This window comes from Merops nubicus, unplaced genomic scaffold (assembly GCF_000691845.1).
Source record: "Merops nubicus isolate BGI_N331 unplaced genomic scaffold, ASM69184v1 scaffold4466, whole genome shotgun sequence".
Taxonomy (NCBI): domain Eukaryota; kingdom Metazoa; phylum Chordata; class Aves; order Coraciiformes; family Meropidae; genus Merops; species Merops nubicus.
Genome location: NW_008612762.1, coordinates 1,457 through 18,262, shown reverse-complemented (window position 1 = coordinate 18,262; position 16,806 = coordinate 1,457). Strand labels below are relative to the sequence as shown.

Here is a 16,806-nt window from a genome sequence, read left to right as displayed (position 1 = left end):
TCCCTACTACAGAAACTTTCCAGTTTGTCAGACGTTTTTCATTGAAATAGATGGCATCCAACATTTTCCTGGATGTAGAACTCCTCTCTTCATAGAATCACAGAATGTCTGGTCTGGAAGGGACCTCCAAAGGTCATCTAGTCCAAATCCCCAGCCATAAGCAGGGACATCTCCAACTAGATCAAGCTACTCAGAGCTTCATCTAGCTTGATCCTGAATGTCACCAGGGAGGGGGCCTCCACCGCCTATCTGGGCAACCTATTCCAGGGATCTATCTCCCTTATATTGAAGAACTTTTTCCTAATGTCTAACCTAAATCTACCCTTTTCCAGCTTAAAGCCATTACCCCTCATCCTGTCACTACAAACCCCTGTGAATAGTCCCTCCCCTGCTTTCTTGTAGGCCCCTCTCAGGTATTGGCAGGTTGTTATTAGGTCATCCTGGAGTCTCCTCTTCTCCAGGCTGAACAACCCCAACTGTCTCAGCCTGTCCTCATAGGAGAGGTGCTCTTGTTTACAATACACTCATTGTTTTATAATGTAGTGGATTTTTTTCCCCAGCCATGTTTAATCTTGTCCACTCTTGGCTCAGGATTTAATAACGTTCCTCTGTTCTTGTTCTCCTCCTTACTCAGCTTTCAGAGCATGATCCACTAGTGACTTTCAGTATGTATTAAAAAAATTAATGTTTGTAGTCTTCTGATTCAACACAGAGGTGCACCTCACACTCTCCACTGTTTTTTGTTTGCAGCAACCCCTGTGTTCTCTCTTGCAGGACCTCCTGTGCGGCTGGTGGATGGAGAAAGCACCAAGGAGGGACGGGTTGAAGTGTTCCTGAATGGGCAGTGGGGCAGTGTCTGTGATGATGGCTGGACAGACAGAGATGCTGCAGTGGTTTGCAGGCAACTGGGGTTCAGGTAAGAGCTCATGTACATGCATCTTACAGATAGCAACAGCTGTCAGGGAGATAGCTTCTTTCTGGACCTGTTTTTGGCAGGGTCATTTCTTAGTTTTGTTATGCCCACGTATGCTTGAAAGAGTAGGGACTTATTCTCACTGTACCCCTCTCTGTGTGTGAAGTGACACATAAATATTATTTGTCATAAAATGTGCTGGTGCATCAGGTTCACCTGCCTCCTGCTGCTGCAGATGAGTCTCACCCTCTCTCTGTTTGCAGTGGCACAGCAAAAGCCAGGGCAATGGCTTACTTTGGCGAAGGTCATGGGCCCATCCATCTTGACCACGTTGAGTGCAGTGGCACGGAGCACACCCTGAGGCAATGTGTCAGGCCTGACACTGGGATTCACAGCTGCTGGCACAGTGAGGATGCTGGTGTGATCTGTGACTACGTAGAAGAGAAGGTCCAAGATATCAGGAGAACAGGTGATGTGCCAATTTCTTCTGTGCAGAAATCTGGAGCTCCGGTTGTAGGATCTCTGCGTGCTTTTATGCTTTTTCCCTATAGTTCTCTTTGGCTGAAACCTTGCCTACAAAATAAGCATGTCCTTGTCCTGCACCTCCTACTTTTTCCTTGTTTTCATTGCTTCTTCTTAGGAGAAGATGGTGCTCCAGACTAGTCTGAGGAGCTCCACCCGTGTCAGGTTCTTTGAGCCTGCAGAAACTCACCCCAGCCAGGTCACCATACCCTTCCTTAGTGCAGTAGCTATGAGCAGACTGCGGGTTTTAGAGTGCTGAGGAAAGTTCTGTAGAGGTCCCATTCCTGACATGAGACTACAGAGACTGCAAGTAAGCACCTCCACCAAAACTGCAGAAGCCTGTGGGGTCAAATCATTTATGAATTCCACACGAACAACACAATGCAGTCAACTACCCTGAGGATTTTTGCCCTCATGGAAGGCAAATGGTATTTATCTCGGTGACAGCAATTATTGGCACTTAAGCTGAAGGCATCTACCCAGCTACTCTAACTTTGCTGTGCAGGTCCAGAGTCTGATGTGTGTGGGATGCGCCTGCTTCACCGCCGCAAGAAAAGGATCATAGGTGGAAACAAGTCTCTCAGGTACTACCTTGCAATTGCTGGGAAGGCCAGAACTGGTTCCAGCACTCCTGTTTCCTCTGGAAACAGCCTGGCCAATGCTGAGGACATGAACACATTTTCAGTAGTGGTTTTTGAACTTGAGTTGAACCAGTGGGCCTGTCTAGGGAAGAGTGCACACCAGCTGATCTCAGATGGGGCAGAGAGGATGGGAGAAGAGGAAAACAGCTCCCATGTGTGTGACACCTATTATTCCTCTGTTTTTTTCTTCAGAGGCAGTTGGCCATGGCAGGCCTCACTACGGCTGAAGGGTTTTCGTCGAGATACCCGTCTGTTGTGTGGAGCAACACTGATCAGCAGTTGCTGGGTAGTGACTGCAGCCCACTGCTTCAAAAGGTGCATTTGTGAGTAGGGACCCCCGAGGGATCCTGAGCAATGAACAAGATAACCTCATACAAGGTTATCCTCCCAGCCTAGTGGAACCACATGAGCAAAGTTTCTAAACCAAGACCTTCAGGTTATGACATGTGTGATCTTGGAGCACTTATGGGGATGACTCAGTGTAGGCTTGCTTTATCCTTCACTGCTTACAGCTGGCCTCTTAACCTTGAGGCTTTATAACTTAAAGGGAACCAGCTTTTTGCCATTCTTCAGCGCTTTAAGGAGCTGTGAACAGATAAGATTTCAAGCCTGTTGCAACTATTTTAGCCCTTTTTATAGGAAGAAAAGTCCTGTGCATGGTAGATAGTGATTTGGGACACCCACTGACTGCAACAGCTGGCATTATCACATCTGCTAAAGAGAACCCACAGCCCTGGAGCCGGTACGGTTTCATCAGTGTGCGAGGAGGTGGTTCAGTCTTGTAGCCACTGAGGCTTCTGTGAGTCTGTTTCCCTCTTAGTAGGAGTATCAAGGTGGTGAGTGTCTCTCTCTGCAGGTTTGGGGTTGATGTGCGGCGTTACCTGCTGCGGGTGGGCGATTACCACACGGGCGTGAAGGAGGAGTTCGAGAGGGAGCTGCCCGTGGAGAGGATTGTTCTCCACAGGAACTACTGGGCTGGCAGCAATGACAACGACATTGCCCTGGTGCGGATGCGGGGCAGGGAGGGACACTGCCTCTCCTTCAATCGCCACGTTCTGCCCGTCTGCCTGCCCGACAGGAAAGAGAAGTCTGACATCAACAGGCAAGCCTGCATCATCTCCGGCTGGGGGGACACAGGTGAGTGATGGGGCTTTGAGGGGCAAGAAAAGTGGGGAGCTCTGGGTTCAGAGACCTACATGGTCTATTAATTTATGCCTGCACAACTCAAGGCCATGTTCATATTGATCCCATTGTCTGTGACAGTGCCTGGTGTTAGGGTGCGGGAAGGTGAGGTGATTTTTGTGCCATTGAGTTTTCTTCTGATTTTGAGGCTTCTTGAGCATGCCCATGGTGGAATTTTACTTGCCATAGCATCTCTCTGAAATAGTGGGAGAGAGTGATGCTGCCATTTAGTCACACTTCTGTCTTTCTTCCCTTTTGTACACACACATTTGCCCACAGCAGACCCCATAGGCAGAGCCTGTGCAAAGCTGTGAGAGGCCTTCATGTTTCTGTGACCTCCTGCCTTCTTCATGGTACTGTAGTAGTAAAGTTGGGGCTTAGAGATGGAAGGAATCTTTCCAAGACTGCTTTGCTCAATATTCCTGGATATTGCTGCAGGGACAGCTGGGCTCTAAGGCTGGTTTCTGCACTGAGTTCAAGGCAGCCTGTACATGTCCTCTTGCAGCACATTGCTATAGAGCTTCTGAGGCCATAGGAAGCAGGAAATATTCTAGAAATTATTCATTATTAAATACTCAGTTCTCTCAAGGTGATGGTTTAAAATGCTGCATTGGATGGAGTCCTGACATGGGATGCAAGGTCTGGAGACAGCTTTAAACTCTAAACAAAGCTTTATGACTGTCTGTCCTGTCCTCCCCTTTTTGAGGATCAGAGATGTAATGCAGGGCCTGGGGTAAGGGAGGCCTTTCTGGGGCTGCTGTGACAGGAGCAAAGTCATATATGTTCAGAAAGACCTGCTGCCAAAAGGCAAATAGCCCCAGGACTTTGTCTGTTGATTTTGGACTTAACCATCCTTCCCAGCAGTTTCCCTAGCTGGGTGTCTGGGAAGGATCACAGAGCACCTTAGCCATCCAACTCCCTTAAGCTGTGTGAGGGCTTAGTGGCTACAGCCCCTCTCCTGCACCAGACCTGGCGTTCCCAGGGAGAGGGGCAGTTACCTACTACCTTGTGAACTTACCATAAACCTTGGGCACAGAAATGAAATGTTGTAGTCTAATATAGCAAGCAAACCTTATGTTCTGAGCAAGTCTGGGACAATAAAGAGGTTTGAGTAAATATGGCCAAAGATGAAGTGAGCTTCCTTGGAATAATATTTGGATGCCTCTGAAACATCTTCCAAAATTTCTCCGAGGATTGAGCATTTTACAAATATTACTGTGTTTATTCTCTGGAGAAAACTCTGTCCTTGTTTTACAGAGGAGAAAATAGAGGCTCAGAGAGGTGAAATAAATGGAACAAGGTTCAAGTTACTTGTTGGCAGAACCAGGAGCAAGACTCATCCTTTGATCTCACCTTTTTCTCCAACCTCTTCCCCATTTCTTTGATCCTACAGCTTTTTTTTTGTGGTCTGGCTCGGCAGCACTGTTTTCTGAAGTTCTGCTGGTTCAGAGACGCAGATCTTGGCCTATTTCTGAGCTGTAGTCCTGCCACGCAACGCACAAGTGTCTGGTTTTGTGTGGAGCACCACTGCTGTAGGTCGCTGGTGTTGCCTGTGTGTCAGTTGGTCTGTTCTGTTCTAGGGAAGTCCTACTCGAGAACCCTGCTGCAGGGGGTGGTGCCTCTTCTCCCGCGGGAGCACTGCGAGGGCCGCTACGGGCCGAAGTTCACCAACCGCATGATCTGTGCGGGGAACCTCTCTGAAGATAAACGGGTGGACAGCTGCCAAGGTGACAGCGGGGGGCCGCTCATGTGCCAGAGGTCAAACGGGCGCTGGATCATTTTGGGGATCACCTCCTGGGGTTACGGCTGCGGTCGGAAGGATTCCCCTGGTGTGTACACAAAGGTCAGCAAATACGTACCCTGGATCAAGAAAGTGACCAAGCTGAAATGAAAATATCTGAGCTCTAGGAACTTCAGCGTATGGTCCTTTCGCCCTGCAGCAGCAGAAGGCTGTAACTGATGGAGATTTGTTTTGTTGTTGGACACTGGGAAAAGACTTAACTGTTTTTCCTCCAGTTCTACATTAATGGTTGATTCTTTCAAGTCTTTGGTTTCACTTCAGTCTGTAATCTCTGAGCAGAAAAAGCAGGTGCACAGTGGTAAGAATGATAAGTCTGTGTTGCTCTATCTGTATCCTGTAATGCAGTCACACTTGTTCCTTTGCCCCGGCACACAGAAATGGTAGAAGTGGAGACATATTTGCTTCTGTAAATTTATTCCTGTTTTTCTATGTTTGCACAGTTCAAAAATGATGCGAGTAGAGGTGAGATGCTTGGAAGATGGCAGCAGGCTATGGCATAGTGGAAATCTTCAGTTATATTTTCATAACAGCTTTCTCCCATTCAAGGAATTAGAAGACTTGACCTGAGCTGGGGAACAGGCCAAGAGACAGGGTTTTTTCCTTCCCTGTTATGTCTTTAAGGGGGAAACTTTTCTCTTCTGAATAGTAGGTCTGCTTCCCATATGGTCACTTTTAAATTGTCTTTCCCTGCTAAAAGGTGCTTGTCCCTCCTGCTGTAATCCTCTATCATAGATTCCCAGGTGCTGTGGTTTTATTGCTGCTTTCTCAGTGTAGCAGTTCTCCTGTGTTTGGGTTTTGGTTGTTTTGTTTTTCCTCAGAGTGGCATCTCCTAGAATCAGTTGTTGTAAGTTGTTGTTAAACCTTCAACTTTAAGAGGCAATAGCTTTCTTGCCCTCATAACTATGAAGAACTTAAAAATGTGACCTCAAAAGGCTCAGCAGACACATTTTTTTACAAATCCAAATGTAATGCTAACGTCAAACGTTCACTCGTTGAGTCATGATTTAACAGCACTGCGAGGACTTTCTCTTGGTACCTTATTCAACATAATTATTAGCTACCCTTTATTTCTCATGTTAGTCTTTAATATGTCTGTGTTCACAGTTCTCCCATGAAACATACTCCTGGGGTATAGATACACCTCAAGCAAATTACTCCTTGTGAATAGTAAGTGTGCTGCAAAGCAACTTCCCACCTTCCTGAAGCGTGGCCTGTTCTTTCAACCTCTGGGCTATGCCTTCTCTCTTCTCTTCTGTGCACCATTTCTCTTTCCATTCTTCTCAGTGGGAGTAAACTGGCTTAAATGGAAGGTATGCAAGCACTCATCCAAACAAATTCAGTTTCCTCTTAAAAGTGCTGTAAGCACTTTTGTAAGTTTATTATTCTCAAGTAGGTAGCAAAATATAAAAGGAGACAGAAGAGCTAAGTGCACTGACAGTTGTGTTGTGCACAGTGTCTTCCCACTGTGTATAGACAAGCCAGAGAGAAGACAAGTCTGCTCAGGAGCAGGGGCAGTAAGCTTTGATGTATAACCAAGGACCCGAACATGGAGTGCTAACACAGGATGGGGCACGCAGAACTTGTGTCAGATGTGGATGTGTGTTTTGGGGGTTTGCTCATGCACTGAAGGGTAGGCAATGACTGGGTCAGGCACTGGCCTGCTGTCTGGAAGGTCTGCACTGAGGGCACTGAGGTGTGCAGTACCTAGGTATTACCAAGGCAAGAAGAGAAGGCAGAGCACAGCCTGTGGATTAGCAATGCTATATTACAGGGCATGAGGAAACAGAGTCCTAGAAGTTGCCTTGGATTCAATAAGTAGTGATTGCCTAAAGCTTTAATTTGTCTTCTATAAACCAGCTTTATATAAAAGTGCTGACCTGGCTAGGTGGCTGATTTTTGTGTGTGAACGCTAAACTAAGCATTTACCCTTTCCAGGGATAGCTGGGTTACCAGTGATACAACGGGCTGTTTTTAAAGATCCTTCTTGGAAACCTTATTTTTGAAAATAATTGTAGGAATCTTTAAAACACTCAATGTCAGAAGTCCTGCAAACTGGTCTTTGAGACATACCTGGTCTGTTTCTGCCTCTTCTCAAGGGGCTGAATGTCTGCAGTGCAATTTCTGCTGATAACCCTGTTTGAAGTGCTAGGCTTGATCCTTTGGCAGCACTGTGCCTGGCTCCATGCTGGCTGTGTTGTCCTACAGCTCCTGGCAGAGTCCCTAAGATGCAAGCTGCAGACTGCTCCTTATCTCCCAGGAATTAAAATGACAGGAGAACTGAGGTTAATTATGTCACAGACATCTGGTTCTGCAGGGGATTGAACACCAAGTTCCACGCTGCAGCACCAGTGCCTGTCTGGGAAACATGGAGGGATTTGGCTTTTACCTTCAGCCTCCTCCAAGCCAGCATGCTACAGCCGCTCAAAGTTTCTATGCTTTGGGTGCTGTCACAGCCCTAGTTTAACTTGGTGTGATCTTTCATAATGCCAACAGGCACAGAGACACCCAAAGGATTCCACCTATGAAGTTATCTCCCGAACCCTACTTAACTAGTTTAGGAGTTGGAATAAATTACCCTGTAACACCAGTGAGGTGAAGGTCTGGCCCTGTCTTCTGAAATTACCATGGTGTAGTTCATCATGTTTCTTTCTCCGAGATCTTGTCACAAGGAAAGCTGTGAGAATCCTTGTAATTAACATCCCATGAGTCTTGCATAAGCCAGGAGGAGGGAAGGAAACATCCAATCTCCTTCTCCTACTTTTACACCTTACTGATACTGTAGGCAAGCCTGCCAATACTCTCCTCAATTGTCCTGACCTGTTTCTGAGCACCACAGTTGCTCCTTACTTTTTAAACTGGGACTGTGGCCCAAACCAAACTCATGTGCTTTGCCACCAAGGCTTACTGTAACTGCCTGGTTCCATGAGCAGCACTCAGCTGCCCCAGGACTGTATTTTGTACCTAACGTTGGGCAGCAGCAGATGTTTCAAAGGATAGTATGTGTGGGTTTGTACTGAACAAGTTTTAACAACCCTTCTATTGGGGGAGTTTTGTTCTTGGCCAATTTAAATGAAATACTTACATTACTGTTATTAACATTAAAAATAGAAGTTAACATTAAAAATAGAAGTTCAAGTACTTGGTTGTCTAGGTGTTGTACAAACACAATGCACTATCCTTTTGTGATTATTCTTTTTCCAAAGCATGAGAATTTATATCCTAACTTCTAAAAAGCTGTTTAATGTAACTAGCCTTAATCTTTTATATAAATGCTTAATCCCTTATTTAATCCAGCTAGTCTCTCAGCCTCAATATTTTCTGGCAGTGAGAACCAATACAATTTTTTCTCTGTAGCACATAATTTTTTTTTATGGTTTCTGAATTAATTGCCTTTTGTCTTCATTCAGTCCCATCTGTCCTTTTGTTCTCAGCTGCTAGAGGAAATAAGGGGCCTGGCTTTATATTCTCCATTGTCAGTTACTCTAGAGATAGTCCCTTTTCTAAAAACTGTGGCTTTTCTATCTCTCTTCAACTGTCTAGGATCTGATAACATGCTCACTGTCTCTCCACGTCTTTCTTTCTGCTGGATCTTCAAGCTTTGGTAGCCAGAACTGAATACAGTTTGCCAGGGGAGGCTGTGCCATCTGCTGATTATTCCCAGTATTATTTTCTATACTAGGCAATGATGTAAGTGATTTCAGTGCTGTGTGTGTATTATGTATGTATGTTGGAGCTAGCTTTTAACATGCTGGTGTGGTCTTGGTGGGAACCCAGCTACAAGGGGATGAAAACCCGCCAAGGTTAATTCCCCCTGTGTCTCAGGCAGGTGCAGCCTGTTCAGAAAGATTCTGAGCTCAGAAAAATTGCTGTAGGTATTTCTGGGGAGTGTGACACAGCTCTGGACAAGGGAGCACCTGCATAGCTGTGCAGAGCTCTGCCTCAGCTGACATACCTGTAGGGCTGATGCAGTCCGTCCTCCCAGCCTGAGTCCACTGGATAGGGCTAATGCACATGCCCTGTCTCCAGGGGCTGAGAGCTCAGTCACTGTGCCACGGGGATGCTGTGAGACAGCTTCCCATAGCAAAGTGGCACATGCTGGTTATGGGACAAAGGGAATGGCATCGTGACTGGCTGGGAGCATTAGCAGTAGAAACATGGCTATGGTGAGGGTCTAAAGAGAAGCTATTAGTGCTCCAGGTGTCCCTCTTTGAGGGAATCCCCCAGTGCTCTATAAAGGCTGAACCAGTGCCAGTATCTTCCTGACCTGCAGTGCCTGCACTGGTACCCTTATCAGCTCTGTCTTGACACCAGTCCAGGCTTTGGCCAGCTGAAACTGGATTAAAGATTTACACCTTTCCTGTTTTTGAACACTGTTCTGATGATTTCTATGAATTATGTTCTATACTGTAATTAGTCAGGCAGCTGTTTATTACTCTTGGACAGGATGTTCATTACCCTTGTAATCCTTTTACACTTGTAGCAGAGAATAACAGATCATGTCCTCAAAGGTTTTAGTGGAGGCATTAGTGAGGAACCAGTAACAGGGATATGTGATATCTCAGGGGTAAGAGAGGTGGGCCTGCCTTTTCTCTGTGGTCCTTCCCTTCTGAAGTCAATATCCTGAAGACTCTTCACCCCCCAACAAAGATAGAGTGATCCATCAATGACTCAAAGAGATTTTTATGCTTATATTCATCAGTCAGATGAAAGCTTTTGAGAGATGAACTGCAGTGTGGTATTTAACACCATCCTGATAGACTCACTAGGAGTTTCTTGCAGCCAGAGGGAACAGAATGGCCCCTGGTGGAAACCAGCTTGGGACCCCTCGTTGTGAAACAAGGCACTGTGACCCAGACCAATGCACATCTCTTGGGCTGTATTTTTACTTGTTCAGAAAAATATTTGATTTCCCATATCAAGAAGAAAAACTGCTCGGGTAGTCAGTAGCCCACTCAGTTCTGTTCAAATCCTTTTCTACCAACCAGCCGTTGAGTTCTTCTGAAATCAGTCAAGTGCCAAAACTGTCATGTCCCCTGGATCAACACCAATGGCTCACAAGGTATGCTAATAAATGGATTATACTGTGACTGTGTGGGGCTCTGTTTTATTTTCAATAAAGGAATCGTTCCAAGGATAAGTTTTAGGACTTTTTTTCAGCATTGAATTAAGCTAATTAAATGACTGTATTAATGTTATTTTTAGAGCAGCTTTAACATGCTAAAGCATGTTCCATATTCACCACCGTGTTAGCTACCCTTACAATGAAATGCAGCAGTTTTTCAAATGCCACATTTTTGGCCATTTGGAACAGGTAAGGGTTATCTGCAGGTCAGCTCATTGCACTTAAAAATTTAATATACAAGCTTTATAATTTGTTGTTGTGGGTGATCTTTCTATACTACCTTTGAACAAACTTGTTCAGTGTGATTGAGTACCCTTTCAGTCTAGGATTCATGTGTCACCATTCTAAGCATCAAAGCTCTGGAGAAGTGGCAGCAGGAGGAGGTAAATGCAGTTTGAAGGAGCCCCCAGTGCAAGAACACTGCCCTATGCCCCCTCGCCGCCCCTGAAATCAGCCCTGCTGTATAGAGAAGTCTGTATTGAAAAATAGTCCAGTTCCTTGCAAGGTCAATGCTACTGGACTGACTTTCTTCCCAAGTCATTGGAGCTAGGCTGGGCTTGATGTAGCTGATGCTTGCAGGCCCCACCTTCTATAGTCTGTAATTTTTTGTGTGTACTGACTCCACCCTGCTGTTGGAAACTGCATGACACATGCAAGTCAGTGCATGGCACGAGCTCCCTCATTTCCTATTGCCACCTTTAGGATAGCTGGCTTTAGACTTGGAATTAGGAGGAAACTGGGCTTTACTTCACACAGTTCTCCAACTAGGATAGCTACCATATTAATTGTGAGAGAGGAAGACAGGCATTCAGGTATCACCACTGATGTTAAAGGAATTCTTACTTGGGCACAATTTCCTCTTTCTAAGGGAAGACTTGGAGGAAGACTATACCTCTCAGATAACATTGGGGTGCTGGGCTGGCTGCTGTGCCACTCTTAAACTGGCATGTCTAGAGGGGATACTTAGTATTGGTAGGAGGTTATTATAGAACTGTGTTTATGAGCAAAAGTGAAAAGAGGAAGCAGAGGTAGCAAAAGGAATCTTTATGTGGATGATCCAGCTAGTAATTTAAATACAGAAAAACTCTTGGATTTGAGACATGCTGATGAAGGGCAGGAGCAGGACAGACAAATTCAAATAAGCTGGTAAAACCCCCGTGCACCACTTGATCCTCCCCTCCCTGCTTTTCAAATCTCACACGTTCTGCCAGAAATAAAAGGCACCTTTCTCTGTGCAGCTTTTCAAAACTAGCATGTCTCTTGAAGAAACAACTACTTTGGATCAGCTTTAGCAGAAGAAACTGTGAAGCCTTGTTGCTCTGATGTCAGCTAAGCAAAAGGCCTTGTTTCTCCTATCTGTTTATACCTGTGTTGGCTTTTGTACTGTCATCAGGGCAGCTGTGGCTCAAAGGGCTGAGCTGGAAACAGGTGTAGCTCAGTGCTGGCTCATCTCCAGTTGCTGCCCAGCAGAGAAACAAGCAGGCAGGCATTTGAATTTCAGCAAATTAAAGGTGCTGGGAAGCTCTTGCTGTGCATGGTGATTCCCAGCCTGTGGTGGCCCTGGGGCTCAGGGGTGAGCAGCAGGCACCTGTCAGAGGTGTCTGTGAGAAGGGCTCAGGCAGTGGCTGGCTGTCATGCCTGCCTGCTGTGCTGTCCTGGACAGTGGGCCCCCCTCGCCGCAAAGGTAGGGAGCATGGGGGAGATTTACTGTGGCAATGTTACTGGACAACTCAGCTGAAAACCACTTCAGGAGTTTGTACTTCTCTGTTGCTTTCTCCTCAAAAACAGAACAAACCTGCTTCAAACAACAAAACCAAGAAAACCTTCTTCAAGTTAGTTCCACCTTCATACTTCTTGTGCTCCCTGCTTGCATGTATAGGCTTGCTGGAGATAAATTAGGATTACAACCTCCAATTGTGGTATGGAAACCTGCTTAAGAGGTGACAAATGTACTATTCAGACTACTGAACACTTGGTGGTTTTTTAGAACCAGTAACCAAACACACTGGAGGAAAGCTCCTTTGCTTCATGTTTACCATTTGTTATCTGTAGCAAGACTAAGAAGGAGATTCTGTGATTCAGCACAACTATAGTGAGGTCTCAACAGAAAGCCTTTTGAGTCTCCAAACATGTAAACCACAGCTTAGGCTGATTAGGACTTGAGAAGTCTTTATTGTCCTACAATGCTTGTATTCACAGTTACGTGGGTTTAATGATTTGCTTAAACTGATGCAACTTTGTTGTTGACACTTGGGGGTGACACACTGTTTGAATCGATGCCTCTACTAAGCTGAGGCAGGAGTGGCCATACAAAGGATGCCTGAAGATAAAAGCAGACTGTGCCACTACTCATTTAATTCCTACTACTATTACATTTAACCATCCTGAATAAATACAGGTTTCCAGATTCTACACCAAATGTGATGATAGAATTACACAAATCTGCTTTTCTTCCCCCCGGATGGCAAGGGAAATTACCTTGGGAAATACATTAAGGTTTACAGGTAAGTTTTACAGGACTTTGTCACAGCTTTTTGCAGGCACACAGCTGAAAATGAAGATCTGCCTAAAAAAGCTAGTAAGTAGCCTTTGAGTCAGATCACAAATCAACCAGCTGTCAGTACTGAGGCTCACCTACCTAGAGAGGAGAACTGAAAATAGAAGCAGCTGATATAATCTGGGAATCCCTAAGCCTCCTAGAGGAGGAGGATCCTGTTCCAAGAGCTTTCCTCCTGAATACATGAGGGATATGAGATCTGCAGGTAGAATAGGAGGAGGCAAACACTCTTTACCTATAAGCATGCAAATAATTTTAAGGATTGACTGAACTGTTTTACAGAGCACCCTGAAAAAGGTCCTGCTTGCTCAAGTAATTAGGTCTTGGGAAAAAAAAGAAATCTTTTTTCCTTATTTCTTAAAGAAACATGACTAGGAGGTGTCGTCTCTATATCTAGCAGCACAGTTGATTTTCAGTCATCATGACATGAATATTTTTGTTAATGTCTCCTCTTTCTTTCATGAAAGAGGCCAGTTAAGCATATATAACTCAGAAAGTGCTGACCCTCACCCACACTCAGGACCACAGAACTTGTCAAGGTGCATTATTTTTAAATGGAGTGCTGCCGTGTGTTTGTCACAACCACACTTCTTGTAAGAGAAAACTTTGTTGTATTAACAGTTCAGTTGAAAGCTGAACCTCCCATTGAATTCTGATGGGAGATAGCATTAATTAATTTTTTTTAAATAAAAAAACCTCACACCCCTAACCCCAGGGGTAGATTGTTTTTCTGAGGAAAGGCTGTGCAGAATACATAGACTATTTTACTGTCCATATAAAATTATACAGTGTTTTTCTTGCATGTAGAATCACCTTTTCTTAGCAATCTGTTATTCCTGTATTTAAGTGCTAAGGTGACTAATCTTTGTATTTTGAAACACTTGAGTGCTAAGAGGCAGCTATGCTGTGGCCAGTTCCATCTGAAGGAGCAGGTTTTGCAGCATGTAGAAAGCTTCCTTCTGCTTCTGCGGATGTGAGGAGCAGGTAAATACAGCCGAGCAAGGTGCCTCTGGGTTTGCTGGATTCCTCAGTTAGCCCAAATCTGCTTACATGTGTTGCAGAATAGCGTATGCTGGCCTTGATGTGAATGAATGGACTTCCTATTTCTCCAGAACAGTGATTCTTTACTTACCAATTGACTGTACCCTCAATAGCAAATACAGAAACCTGACTTCTACAGCAAAGGCAAGTTCAGAGTTGGCTACTGCAGCACTTGCATCTTTTTTTCTGTGATTACAATTTTTTACTTCTAAATCCATAGATTGATGAGAAGGAGTGTCACATTTAGAAACTTCCCTTGATTCTTTTTTCTGGTAGACTGAAAATAAGCTGAAGAAGATATTTTTTGCTTAATGCCTGCATCAAAAGAAGTATTTAGGGAGCTTTCAAGCATGTAACATTGCTAGTTGTTAGGGTAATACACTCTCTCTAGATAAATGGAGTTATCAATTGCTGAGTTTTCATAAATGGGGTATCCAACTTGCTCTCCAGACAACGGAAAGAAATGACTGCTTTCAAAATCTTTTTACCTTAGCTGAGGAAATGTCCAAATGCTGTATCAACTGAGAATAAAGGGATTTGCAATAAAAACAGTTGTTTTCTGTCCCCTCTAAGAAACTGAGATCTCTTTCCGATTCCTTTTAGGTTGATGCTACTTCTTTAATTTATCTGTGAACTTACAGTGCATATTAAAGCCTGACAGACTGTCAGCTTTGGTCGTGGCAGAAGAATGAACAAAGTGTGAAAAAGAAAGCAAATGCTCCTGCAGGTTACTGTGAAAGGAAGAGGAAAATATACTTGTACTCCGTGAAATACAAGATGCCAGACAAAATATGCTCAGTAATTGTTGCAGGCATTATTATCTCTAAGTGGCATCTTATGCTTCCTGAAGAGTAGTAGTTAGGCTCATGCATCAGATTGTAGCCATAATTGTCTCCTAATTTATAACAATAAATTTAACAGCTGGTGCAAAGTGCCCCCCTACTGCCTCCATTTTCCGTGTACATGCCAGGCACCTATCTCACAAACAGTGAATTCACTTTTGAATAAGGCTTTAATATCAGACATATGTTCACAATCTATAAGGTTCCACAGAGAGAGCCTTGGACACCATCAGTTTTAAGTATCCTGTGGCAAGGATTAGTAAAAGAGTGGAAACTGCTCTGTCCAAATGGAGGAAATTTCTTTTCCAGAGCTTGTGATTCCTCAGGACAGCTCTGCTTTCAGCTTCCCAGTAGTGCAGTGCCTGCGAAAGCTCCACGCATCTTGCACAGCCACACGTGTAGTTAGAAGCAGAGCAAGGGGAAACAAGCTATCTGCTGTCCCTACTTTTGTGCTAAAGGAGTATTTGCCCCATCTGTTCTACAGACTCAGTGTTTTGAAGTAAATAACAATGGTTGTACTGTCTCTGGAGATGTTTCATATCTATTATTAACAGAGATCTATTGTGAAACAGTGATCTTCTAGGAGGAACAGGAACTTAAGATACAAGAGTCACGTGCAGTTTGCTGTAGTGTCATGGTGCTGGAGCACAAGAAAAGATTCTTCTGTACACCCAGTGTATTGCTTAGACATGAGGTCATATGTGTGCTTTAAATATTTGCTTTTGCTTGTCCTTTCTGAACGCATTATTGCATGTGAAAAGACAATGAAATCTTTGCCAAGTCAGAATACAGCTGAACAACAGGGTCCCATGGCATCAGCAGGGACCAAATTTCTAGGGTGCTTTGTTCCTGAGTCTGTGTTAGATCCAGGCCACAGCAAGGATGTGTTTTACTTTCCATGAGATCAGAAACTAAACTGTGCTGGCTATGACTTGTAGAGTGCCGCATGAGTCACTAGTGAAAAGCAGACACTTCTGGGGTGCAGTGCAGACTCCCTTGGATGTTTAGTCCCCAGCAGTAAGAGCTTAAGACAGGAAACAAATGTGAATGCTGCAGTTCTGCTGCAGGGTATGTGTGAGCGCTCACATGCCTCTCTCAAAAGAAATGCTGCATTCTGAAAATTGTGTGTGAGGAAGCAGAGGAATTTTGATCAGCAATTTCCTTCTTCTGAAATAAAAGGAAAAGAAAAAAAAACAAAGTACATGTCTGTTAAGGGAGAAACCATCTTAGTGGCAACCTTGTAATCTGCAGGATTTCTTACTGAATTTCTTTTTTTCTAGCAGAGGACTGGTGAAATTGTCAGATACTTTTTTTTTCATAGTCTCCTCAACAGTGACTGTAGCTTTTGTCTGTTGGGAGATCCACAAAGGAAAATACGTGCCTGTCCCATGCAATAAGTTGCCTGGAAAAAAATCTGTGATAAACACCATGGATGAGTGTTTATAAACTCCTCAAGCCATAGCCCCGGGGACAAGGAGAAGTGAGTAATCACACCTGTACTCTCTCACATTTGCCGGGGGGATGACAACAAATCCCAGTCTGGTCTGCATGAGTCAGAAGACTTTTTTTTTTCAGTCTCTTGAAATGCATTTTAAAATAGAAGAGCAGATGTTTACCTCGCTTTGCTTGCTGCATAACTTTCATCATCTCTTCCATGCTTTCAGCCAGTGGTGTTTGAGAAAGTGAAGGCAAAATTTCTTTGGAAGTTCCCACAACTTGCAGTCTCACAAAGGTGGAAGAAGGAATGGGAACGAGGATTGCTCAAATTTAAAGCAGTTAAACATAACGTGCTGAAGCCCTCTTATAATTTGAAGCATGTCACAGTAAATCTCTCTACTATTCCTCCTCTCCTCTCTCTTTCTGGATGTAATGTGAATTCGCTGCTGGGTTCTGGTAAAAGCTAACAGTGCTATATTGCACTAATTTTAAGGAAAGATAGTGGCTTATGCCATCACCCTATCTCTGTGCACATTTATGCTGTTTCAAGCACCACAACACCTAGGTCAGCGTGCTGAACCTCGCCTGTAGCTACCTCTTCTACCCTTGGACACTGTGTGTTTAGTTACTTATTTTGCTCTTCTTTCATCTCCCTTTCACTTCAAATCTCAGATGTATTTTTTTTTTTTATATATATTCTTTTAGATTGTACAATCTTCTAAATGATTTTTTCCTGTGTTTACTTATT

At 44.2% G+C, this 16,806-nt stretch overlaps 1 protein-coding gene across 1 annotated transcript in view; it reads left to right on the top strand.

Annotated features, from left to right (window-relative positions):
* Positions 1-5,258, top strand: part of LOC103774244 (neurotrypsin-like) — a 14,967-nt gene extending 9,709 nt beyond the window's left edge. Inside the window, exons 10-15 of the mRNA XM_008941635.1 lie at positions 775-916; positions 1,177-1,382; positions 1,941-2,019; positions 2,269-2,391; positions 2,933-3,213; positions 4,839-5,258. Of these exons, the coding sequence (XP_008939883.1) occupies positions 775-916; positions 1,177-1,382; positions 1,941-2,019; positions 2,269-2,391; positions 2,933-3,213; positions 4,839-5,149 (1,142 nt within the window). The 3' untranslated portion in view covers positions 5,150-5,258. The remainder of the gene's footprint in view (positions 1-774; positions 917-1,176; positions 1,383-1,940; positions 2,020-2,268; positions 2,392-2,932; positions 3,214-4,838) is intronic.
* Positions 5,259-16,806: the final 11,548 nt, after the last annotated feature.